Source organism: Capra hircus, chromosome 27 (genome assembly GCF_001704415.2).
Source record: "Capra hircus breed San Clemente chromosome 27, ASM170441v1, whole genome shotgun sequence".
NCBI classification, from domain to species: domain Eukaryota; kingdom Metazoa; phylum Chordata; class Mammalia; order Artiodactyla; family Bovidae; genus Capra; species Capra hircus.
In genome coordinates, this window is record NC_030834.1 from 8,763,303 (window position 1) to 8,774,630 (window position 11,328).

The 11,328-nt window shown below is 45.8% G+C and overlaps 1 protein-coding gene across 2 annotated transcripts in view; it reads left to right on the top strand.

Annotated features, from left to right (window-relative positions):
- Nucleotides 1-5,637, top strand: part of KAT6A (lysine acetyltransferase 6A) — a 106,662-nt gene extending 101,025 nt beyond the window's left edge. For both annotated transcript variants that reach the window (XM_018041955.1, XM_018041956.1), the window contains one exon: nt 239-5,637. In XM_018041955.1, the coding sequence (XP_017897444.1) occupies nt 239-2,883 (2,645 nt within the window). In that variant the 3' untranslated portion in view covers nt 2,884-5,637. The remainder of the gene's footprint in view (nt 1-238) is intronic.

The window sequence follows — 11,328 nt, forward strand, 5'->3', positions numbered from 1 at the left end:
ATGCACTTGAACCTCGTGGGTGGACCAGAATTCTTTTCCTTGTTCTGCCAGTTCACTCTGTGACTTCAGAGGATATCATGAAATAGGTTTCTCCTTTAGATTCTTAACTTAAAAATGAAGATAGTCAGGAGTTTGGGGTGGTAATAAAATCATTTCTGTTGTACATGTGTGCTTGGAAAACGGCACTAGCAAATACAAGATCCTGTAATTTATTTTATTTTTTATCCTTCCTGTGCAGACACTCCTGTCCTAAAGCCAGTGTCTCTCTTGAGAAAATGTGATGTGAAGGACGCTGCACTTGAGCCAGATACATCCACGCCCATGAAGAAGAAGAAGGGATGGCCCAAGGGCAAGAGCCGCAAACCAGTCCACTGGAAGAAGAGAGCTGGTCGCAAGCCGGGCTTTAAGCTGAGTCGGGAGATGGTACCCCTGTCTGCTCAAGAGTGCGTCGTTGAGCCCATCGTCCCCCTTCCGAAAGCAGGACGTAAATCCAAAATGGAAGAGAACGAAGAAACTGTTGAACCAAAAGACGACTTGCCTTTAACGGAGGAAAGGAAGGAAGAGGAGGAGCTGCCCCTGGAAGCGGAGGAGGTTGAGGAGGGGGAGGAGGAGGACACCACCAGCAGTGACGTCAGGGCGGCCTCTCCCGCCGACGCCAGCAGCCCCGAGGCCGAAGCCAAGGAGCCCGAGGCCGGTGAGGAGGAGGAAAAGCCCCGCGTCCCCGCAGAGCAGCGGCCGTCGGAGGAGGCGCCGCAGGAGCTGGCCAGGCGGGAGCCCGAGGAGGAGGAGGACACGGCTGCGGAGACCAACCAGAGCGAAGACCACGACGCGGATGATGAGGACGACGGCCACCTGGAGCCCGCCAAGAAGGAGGAGGAGCCGGGGGACCCGCCGGCGCGGGAGGGCGTCAAGGAGGAGCCAGGCGGCCGGGAGGCTTTTTTAGATCCTAACGTGCAGGGCAGCGGGGAGAACCCGAAAGACAAGGAGGAGATGGAGCCGGATTCTGAGGAGGAGCAGACTTCACACGAGGCATCCGTGGTGTCCGAGCACATGCCGGGCTCTGAGGATGACCGCGAGGAGGACTCACGCTCGAAGGAGGAGCTACTGGAGCTGAAGGAGGAGGAGGAGATCCCACACAGTGAGCTGGACCTGGAGACGGTGCAGGCCGTGCAGTCCCTGACGCAGGAGGAGCGCGGCGAGCACGAGGGCGCCTACCAGGACTGCGAGGAGACGCTGGCCGCCTGCCAGACACTGCAGAGCTACACGCAGGCCGACGAGGACCCTCCGCTGGCCCTGGTGGAGGACTGCCATGCCTCGGAGCACAACAGCCCGCTGTCCTCCGTCCAGTCCCACCCCAGCCAGTCAGTGCGCTCGGTCAGCAGCCCCAGCGTGCCCGCCCTCGAAGGGGGCTACACCCAGATCAGCCCGGAGCAAGGATCCCTGTCCGCCCCGTCTATGCAGAACATGGAGACCAGCCCCATGATGGACGTGCCTTCCGTATCCGACCACTCCCAGCAGGTGGTGGACAGCGGCTTCAGTGACCTGGGCAGCATCGAGAGCACCACGGAGAACTACGAGAACCCCAGCAGCTACGACTCCACCATGGGCGGCAGCATCTGTGGGAACAGCTCATCCCAGAGCAGCTGCTCCTACGGCCTGTCGTCCTCCAGCAGCCTCACCCAGAACAGCTGTGTGGTCACCCAGCAGATGGCTGGCATGGGCGGCGGCTGCAGCCTGATGCCGCAGAGCAGCGTGCCGCCCGCCGCCAACTGCGGCATCAAGTCCCCGCAGAGCTGTGCGGTCGAGAGGCCTCCCAGCACGCAGCAGCCGCCGCCACCCCAGCCGTCACAGCAGCCCCCGCCACAGCCTCAGCCACCGGCCCCGCCCCCACCGCCGGCCCAGCCGCCGCCCCCGCCCCCGCCCCCGCCCCAGCAGCCACAGCCCCCACCCCCGCCCCAGCAGCAGCCCCCGCTGTCACAGTGCAGCATGAACAACAGCTTCACTCCGGCGCCCATGATCATGGAGATCCCCGAGTCCGGCAGCGCGGGGAACATCAGCATCTACGAGCGGATCCCCGGGGACTTCGGTGCCGGCAGCTACTCCCAGCCGTCGGCCACCTTCAGTCTAGCCAAGTTGCAGCAGCTGACCAACACCATTATGGACCCCCATGCCATGCCTTATAGCCATTCTCCTGCTGTGACTTCCTATGCAACCAGTGTTTCTCTGTCCAACACGGGACTGGCTCAGCTGGCTCCATCGCATCCCTTAGCGGGGACCCCTCAAGCACAAGCCACCATGACGCCGCCCCCGAACTTGGCCTCCACCACCATGAACCTCACGTCCCCTCTGCTGCAGTGCAACATGTCTGCCACCAACATTGGCATTCCCCACACTCAGCGGCTGCAAGGGCAGATGCCCGTCAAGGGGCACATCTCCATCCGCTCCAAGTCGGCGCCCCTGCCCTCCGCGGCGGCTCACCAGCAGCAGCTGTACGGCCGCAGCCCGCCCGCGGTCGCCATGCAGGCCGGCCCGCGTGCCTTGGCCGTGCAGCGTGGCATGAACATGGGGGTGAACTTGATGCCCACCCCTGCCTATAATGTCAATTCCATGAATATGAACACCCTGAACGCCATGAACAGCTATCGAATGACCCAGCCCATGATGAACAGCAGTTACCATAGTAACCCGGCCTACATGAACCAGACAGCACAGTATCCTATGCAGATGCAGATGGGGGTGATGGGGGGCCAGGCCTACCCCCAGCAGCCTATGCAGCCGAGCCCGCACGGAAACGTGATGTACACGGGCCCCTCCCATCACAGCTACATGAACGCGGCGGGCGTGCCCAAGCAGTCGCTCAACGGACCTTACATGAGAAGATGAGCAAGACGGACTTGCAGTTCAGAACCTAAATATATATAAATAAAGGAACCTTTTATACTGACAAACCAGAGAAAAATGGACCTTTTTTCCAGTTAAAATATTGCTGTAGATTTAGAGGAATTTTTCTTTGGTTTATTTTATTTTTTAGAAAACCTGGTCTTTTTTTGGGGGGGTTCATTTTGTTCTGGGTTTTGGTTTTCTTCACAATCTTGAACATTTTACAATAGAACTCATCTAAAAACGGATTTGGGGATAGGGGAAACATGCACAGAAATCTTTTCATAATTAAAAAGAGCCTTACTTTCTTTACACGCCACATGGACAGAATTTGTGTAAAAGTGAATTATCTTTATTTTATTTTAAAATGTATGTTTCCCCTCAAGTGTTTGCAGCTCCCAGTGTCGTCATTTTTAAATGTTACTTATACATCTCGAGGGTTAGCCAGACCCTTTTCCTCCACACCCAGCCTTTCATTCCCTACTTCATTCCAGCAGGAGGCACTTATGGGAGACTCGGACGGGGACATGGAGAACAACCCAAGCTCCTTAAACTTATTATTATTGTTAATATTATTATTATTATTATTAATAAAGCGAGGCAGGAAAATGCTTCTCCTCCTAAAATCCCCTCCACTCCCTACACATACACACACGCGCACACACACACCTCTTGAAACCTTTCCCCAAGAATGTTTCTTTATAGATGGACTTCATTGAAATGTTTTTCTTAGATCAAGTGTAATATAATTTTTTAAAAACTACTCCCACTCAGCACTCAGAGACACAAAAATACTGTAAGTCTCAATTAACAGCAGAATCTCAGAGGAAAGCTGTTTGCAATCCTGATCAGCCTTGGAGGAATAGATGGTCAGTTAACAATCAAAAGAGGAACGTAACCTCTTGTTTTTTTAAACCACCTGGTGAATCAGCCATACGCACATAATTCCACGCAGCCTCTTGATTTTAGTACATACCTTGAGACTCTTAAGGGTCTCGATTCTCGAGCCTTCCTGACTCATTAAAGTGAACAGCAGTCCCCGGTGATTTGGCGATGAGCCTCTTACATCCTCATCTAAAGGGTTGGCAGATGACTGTACACGTCAGCGACTTGAGAAATACCTGACTAACCTTTGACACTGTTTACTTCGTGTTGGAAGAGATGACGCAGATAGCGTGTTGTGAGGGAGACCGTGGCGTGAGTCTCATAGCTACTTCAGTGATAACATACCTCTAGTTTTCCTTCGTCTTTTGAGATCCTGAGTCCCTTCCCCTGTGAATCGGGATGCGCGGCCCTTCCCCGGGGAGAGGCTGAGGAGAAGAGGGATCGACCAACCACCAGCATAGTCGGGCAGATCTGGACAGCAGGGTTTAGCAGGCTCCTACGTCACTTCCGACTCCATTCTCTTCTCTCTTGTGCAGCCAGTTTGCCCATTCTCTTGTCACTTGCTCCAGGGATAGGTTAAAAAACATATATATATAAGTATATATATATGTGTGTGTATATATATACGTATATATGTTCCATCATTGGAAGATGGACACTATTATACCACTTGGTATGTGCAGTCAAATATCCAAAAGGAGGAAGTACTGCTTAAAGAAATGCCTGTAAGCATTAAATTCTCTCCTTTATTTGTACATTTTATATAGATAAATTTTTGAAGTAACAAATTAGGCATTAAATTTTTTCAAATGCACAGGTTTGTTGGTTTTTTTATATATATATATACACTTTAATTGACTTTCTCAATTAAACGTGTTAGGTAGAACAAGACAGAATCCCGCCTCCTAACCGCTGTCTGAGCATTCTGAGCATGCGCAAGGCTGAGTAGGACCAGTCTCTGTATATACCTTTCCAGCCCCCAGTCCTGTGTGTAGAACGTGCCCTGTGCTGCCCTCTGCCGACTCTTCAGCGCTGTCATTGCTTCCTGGTTGGGGTGGGGACGGGGGGGTGGGGGGTGGGGAGGGAGGGGTCTTGGGAGGAGGGTGGGTCAGGGCAGAAGGAGAAGCTGTTGAAACGAGGGCCGTGAATTCAGTTTCTGTTGGTTTGCGGTTGTGTTTGGTTTTGTTTCTTTAAAAAAAAAAAAAAAAAAACAATTTTCAATCGGGCAGCTCCCTTTTTCCACAAGCCTTTTTGTGACTTTAGAACTATTGTAGAGAAAATGTTCTTTTCTATATTATAAAAGAAATTATCCAACACAGTAATATTGGTACCTGTCATTTTTTCACTTCTGTTTAAAAAAAAATGTATTTTTAGCAAGATAACTTGGGTAATCTTCTAAAAAAAGAAATTTAAAAAACTCACTGTTAGTGACTTTGATGCCTTTTAAAATAAGAGCTTTTTCATTTCATTCCATCTTTAAAATTTTTTATCTTTGTTGTAGAATATTAAAAACTATTTTAAGAAAGATAAAAATTCTCTTTAAAGAGATCTCTAGAGTGTGTGAATAGAGCTCCAGATGCCTCTAAAAGCCGCATGTACAAATGAAGCTAAGTCTATTCCTGTCTGTTTATATTTGCTTTTCCTGTTTTGTAACCTCTTTGTACTTTGTTCATGGTGACTTGTAAGCTCTGGGGAAGGGGTGCCTAGATGCCTTTGTACTTCTCCATGTCACGCGCTCCTGGGCCAGCCGGTCTCCTTCCTCTCCTGTATGTAATATCACTTTTTTTTTCCCCCTTTCTAGCAAGTACTTTCAAAAGAACTCTGTACATTTTAACATTAAAAAAAAAATAAATTATGTTGAGCCATTTTGGATGTCTGTCTTGCAAGTGGAATTTTTCTCCCAAGTGCTTCAAATTCTCTGATTCTTTTTTCTACACACAAACTCGGGAAGATTAGCCTTTTCACACTCCTCTTAAATTTCAGTTTTGATTCAAATAATGTTTCATTTCCAAGAATATAGATAGTTTTCCCTTTTCCAGAGAAAATGATATTAGAACTTCACTTTGGTGGTTTTTTGGAGTGGGGAGGGGGACCCATTTGAAAAACTTTCAAAGGGGTTATAATTCAGCCAACCAAAAAAAAAAAAGATAGTAACAAGTAGCTCCCAGACATGGAACAAAGCAGTGTTTTTTCTCATCTCAGTTGACCTGATTGTGTAATCTAGGAAGGTTTGCCAGAAATCTGGGTCGTAAACATCAGTCATTTTTTTGATGTTTTCTGAGTTACTGTTCTCGCCTCTCATCTAAGAATTTTGGGTATAAGGCAGATTCCAGAATCAGATTTGGCTTTGGGAAACTGACAGCTGTTTGGGGTAGAGAGGCGAGGCAGATGCAGGTTTTCATGCCCTCCTAACTTGATCTGATGCCCTTTGCTGCTGAGTTAGGAGTTTAGGAAGTGGACGTGAATCATGTTCATAGCAGACATTTGTTCTAAAGTTTGTGCCGTTGGAGTTTTAGGCCACGTCATCTCCAGAAAAATGTTTTTTCCCCCGCTTATTTGCTTGCTTCAGTAGTCATAACTTGGACCCCAGGTCGTCACTGCACTACGCAGTTAGTAGTGAATTGTCTCAAAAACATACACTGCCTTTAAAGCTACTGCAAATTCCCTGCTTTAAGTGATTTCAACATGGCAACAATTCTGATTTTTCTACCAAGATAATGTGACCAAATAGGCTTCTTTTAAGTGTGAGCAACCCCCACTACATATTAAGTGTAGAATTGGAGTAATTCCATGTGTAGCCAGCTCCCAAGTGATCAGGTGAAGAGGGCCTCTCTTTTCTTTGCCATCTGGCCTTTTCATTCTCAGCAGATGGGTAAGGGAGGAAAGGACCATACCCTTGATGTCTGTGTGTGGCTGAGCGCCTTGGTCCGGTAGGATAGAATCTGCTGCTGCACCTTCCCTTCCTGAGCTTCCAGGAGCCCTGTTCCCATGCAGTCTCTCTGAGCATCCCAGGTGGACCGGCCCCTCTGTACTATGGGGACAGCCCTGTGTACTCACTGAACGTCAGGGATTGGCGTGACAGCTCCAGCTCTTCAGGTGAGAATTACTGTTTTAGGATCTCTCTGGGACACCCTGTGCTGGGTGTGGTGTTTTTTGTTCTTCCTCTTGCTTTTTCATAAAGATGACAGTGGGAAAGCGTAGCGAAAAGAGGAAAACCTGATTGTTATTGGCCCGGCAGAGTAAACAGTTAAAGTGGTGGCGGTGGGGAGGCGTGCCATACTCTTCATGGAACTTAGATCTAAAACTTCAAGCGACACATTCTGTGTGTGAACCCAAGACCCTGCAGAGTGACATTTATATTGTCAAATGGCTGTAATTATTGAGCATGATCATCCAATTAAAAGTCAAAAATCCCCTGAATAAAACCCAGCTCATCTATTAATAAATTTCTGTTAAGGGGCAGGTTGGGTTTGTTATGTGAGTCAGTGTGGTTACTGAACTCAGCCCAGATCCATGGATTTGCTTTGCAGAGTGACAGCTACAAATTGGGCTTAACTGTGATTCCTTGCTACCTCAATAAGGAGCCTAAAGATTGGTATACAGATTACATAGAAACTCAGAAAGGTGGCAGGTGTAATTTTCGCCTGAAATAAGGGAAGCCATGGAATACGGTGGCCTTTGGCTTTCTGAACTGTTTTGTAACAGGAGAGAGACACAGGGGATTGTTCTCCTGCAACTGTTGTGAATAAATAAACTTTTTGAGAATGAGAGATACATTCTTGTTAGCAAGAAAAAAAGTTCTAACATTTAACTCTATACTAACAGACATTTCTGAAAGCCTCATTTAAGCGACATAAAAAAAATAACAACGTTCTCTAGGGTGACGTGTTCATTTTTAGTCTATGCACGCACAAAGAGCAAGCAAAGGCAAGCAGGTGAACTGAGATAAATGCACCGGCTGTGCCTACATCAGAGAACTACAGCTGGGACTGCCCGGGGTTTCTATGAATATGCGTCAGAAAACTTACATCCGTTTAATGCCTCCAGACCAGCCATTCAGATCACCTTTCAAGTTATTTACATTGGCCTTAAAGAGATTTTTGAGCCTCAGAATCTTCTATTTTTGAAAATGTCATTTAAAGCCCTTCAGCTGTTATCCTAAGTTCAAAGTCTTGCGAACAAAGTAAAGAAAAACATTCGTACATAAAACCTCTTTGCTAGGACCGAGGCTCTGCCTCATGTACAGGCAGGCTCTAATTATTTAATTGATGTATTCCATTTAATAACATTCAGTTCAGTTCAGTTCAGTCGCTCAGCCGTGTCCGACTCTTTGCGACCCCATGAATCACAGCACACCAGGCCTCCCTGTCCGTAACCAACTCCCAGAGTTCACTCAGACTCACATCCATCGAGTCCGTGATGCCATCCAGCTATCTCATCCTCGGTCGTCTCCTTCTCCTCCTGCCCCCAATCCTTCCCAGCATCAGAGTCTTTTCCAATGGGTCAACACTTCGCATGAGGTGGCCAGAGTACTGGAGTTTCAGCTTTAGCATCAGTCCTTCCAAAGAAATCCCAGGGCTGATCTCCTTCACAATGGACTGGTTGGATCTCCTTGCAGTCCAAGGGACTCTCAAGAGTCTTCTCCAACACTACAGTTCAAAAGCATCAATTCTTCGGCGCTCAGCCTTCTTCACAGTCCAACTCTCACATCCATACATGACCACTGGAAGAACCATAGCCTTGACTAGATGGACCTTTGTTGGCAAAGTAATGTCTCGGCTTTTCAACATGCTATCTAGGTTGGTCATAACTTTTCTTCCAAGGAGTAAGCATCTTTTAATTTCATGGCTGCAGTCACCATATGCAGTGATTTTGGAGCCCAAAAAAGTAAAGTCTGATACTGTTTCCACTGTTTCCCCATCTATTTCCCCTGAAGTGATGGAACCAGATGCCATGATCTTCGTTTTCTAAATGTTGAGCTTTAAGCCAACTTTTTCACTCTCCACTTTCACTTTCATCAAGAAGCTTTTTAGTTCCTCTTCCCTTTCTGCCATAATGGTGGTGTCATCTGCATATCTGAGGTTATGGATATTTTTCCTGGCAATCTTGATTCCAGCTTGTGCTTCTTCCAGCCCAGCGTTTCTCATGATGTACTCTGCATATAAGATAAATAAGCAGGGTGACAGTATACAGCCTTGACGTACTCCTTTTCCTATTTGGAACCAGTCTGTTGTTCCATGTCCAGTTCTAACTGTTGCCTCCTGACCTGCATAATAACATTGGTTGATTTCATTTTCTTTTTAAAAGAAAGTAGAAAAAAGCAGCTGTAGTCAATTATGTCAAAAGGACTGAATTTGATAGTTTTCCAGAGAAAGTGAGAGCAGTTGTATGTTGACTAGGAGACAGTGACAAAGGCTTTGCTAGAGGCAACGACCTCTTGCAAAAATGGAATAATTACACAATTAAAACAACAACATTGTTCAGCTCCTATTTAAGGGGAAAAAAAAACTAGAATTGACTAGAACCCCTAACTTGGCATCCCTGAAAGTTTTTTTTTTTCTTAATATATGTATTGTATTGATGTATAGTTCACTTACAATGTTTCAGGTGCATACAAGGTGATCCAGTTATACACATATATTATTTTTAAAATTATTTTCCATTATAGGTTTTTTTTTTTTTTACAAGATATTGACTACAGTAAACCTTTGTTGCTTGTTGTATATCTGTTTTGTGCTTGATGGAAAGAAAGTCTTGAATCTGAAACTGAATAATATGAAACATTGGAAGAACAACCGTGGAAGGCCGAGAAACAAATTCTGTTAGAATCACAAGGGAAAACAAAGCCAAAGAGATCGCAGCCAGGCACTACAGCCTATCTTAGTTATTTCTTTGGGGTGCCAAGGTATTTTATTCTCTTTTAGTGTGATTGTGAACGGGCTCATTTCCTTGGTTTATCTTTTTGAGAATTTCTTGTTAGTGTACAGAAATGGAACAGATTTCTATACGTTTTGTATCCTGCAGCCTCACTGAATTCACTGATGAATTCTCGTATTAGTCGTTTTCTGGTGGCATCTTCAGGGTTTTCATGTCATTTGCAAACAGTGACAGTTTTACTTCTTTTCCAATTTATATTCCTTTTATTTCTTTTTCTTGTCTGCTTGCTGCAGCTGGGAATTCTAACACTCTGTTGAATAAAGGTGGTGAGTGGGCACCCTTGTCTTGTTCCTGATCTGAGGGGAAATCCTTTCAGCTTTTTGCCGTTGAGAATGATGTTACCTGTAGGTTTGTTATATATAGCCTTTATGTTGAAGTATGTCCCCTCTATGCCCACTTTCTCGAGAGTTTTAATCATGGATAAAACTGGATAAAAATGGATATTAAATTTTACCAAAGGCTTTTACTGCAGTTATTGAGATGATTGTATAGTGTTTATTCTTCAATTTTTCAGTGTTGTGTATCACACTGATAGACGTGCAGATGTGGAAAAATCCTTGCATCCCTGGGATAAATCTTGATCATGGTCCTTTTAATATATTGTGGGTTTGGTTTGTTAGTATTTTGGTGAGGATTTTTGCATCTATATTCATCATTGATATTGGCCTGTAATTTTCTTTTCCTGTCATATCTTTGTCTGGTTTTGGTATCAGGATAATACTGGCCTCATAGAATGAGTTTGGAAGTGTCCCTTTCTCTGCAATTTCTTGGAGTAGTTTGAGAAGGATAGGCTTTAACTCTTTGCCAAATGTTTGATAGAGTTCACCTGTGAAGCCATCTGGTCCAGTCTTTGTTGGGAGTTCTAAAAGTACTGACTAAATTTCATTACTGGTAATTGGGCTGTTCATATTTTCTGTTTCTTCCTGATTCAATCTTGGGAAATTGTACCTTTCTAAGAAGTTGTCCAGGAGAAGGCAATGGCACCCCACTCCAGTACTTTTGCCTGGAAAATCCCAGGGATGGAGGAGCCTGGTAGGCTGTAGTCCATGGGGTCGCTAACAGTCAGACATGACTGAGCAACTTCACTTTCACTTTTCACTTGCATGCATTGGAGAAGGAAATGGCAACCCACTCCAGTGTTCTTGCCTGGAGAATCTCAGGGACAGGGGAGCCTCGTGGGCTGCCGTCTATGGGGTCGCGCAGAGTCGGACACGACTGAAGCGACTTAGCAGCTGCAGCAGCAAGAAGTTGTCCGTTTCTTCTAGGTTGTCCATTTTATTGGTGTATTACTTCTCATAGTCTCCTCTGATCCTTTGTATCTCTGTGGTGTTTGTAACTTCTTTTTCATTTCTGACTTTATTGACTTGGATCCTCCCCTTTTTTTTTTCTTGATAAGTCTGGCTAAAGCTTTATCAATTTTGTTACCTTTTCAAACAACCAGCTTTTCATTTCATTGATTATTTTCTGTCTTTCATTTAGTTCCTCGCCTTTATGATTTCTTTCCTTCAACCAACTTTGAGTTATGTTTGCTCTTCTTCCTCTAGTGGCTTTAGTTGTAGGATTAGGTTGTTTCTTTGAGATTTTTCTTGTTTCCTGAGGTAGGATCATATTGCTATGAACTTCCCT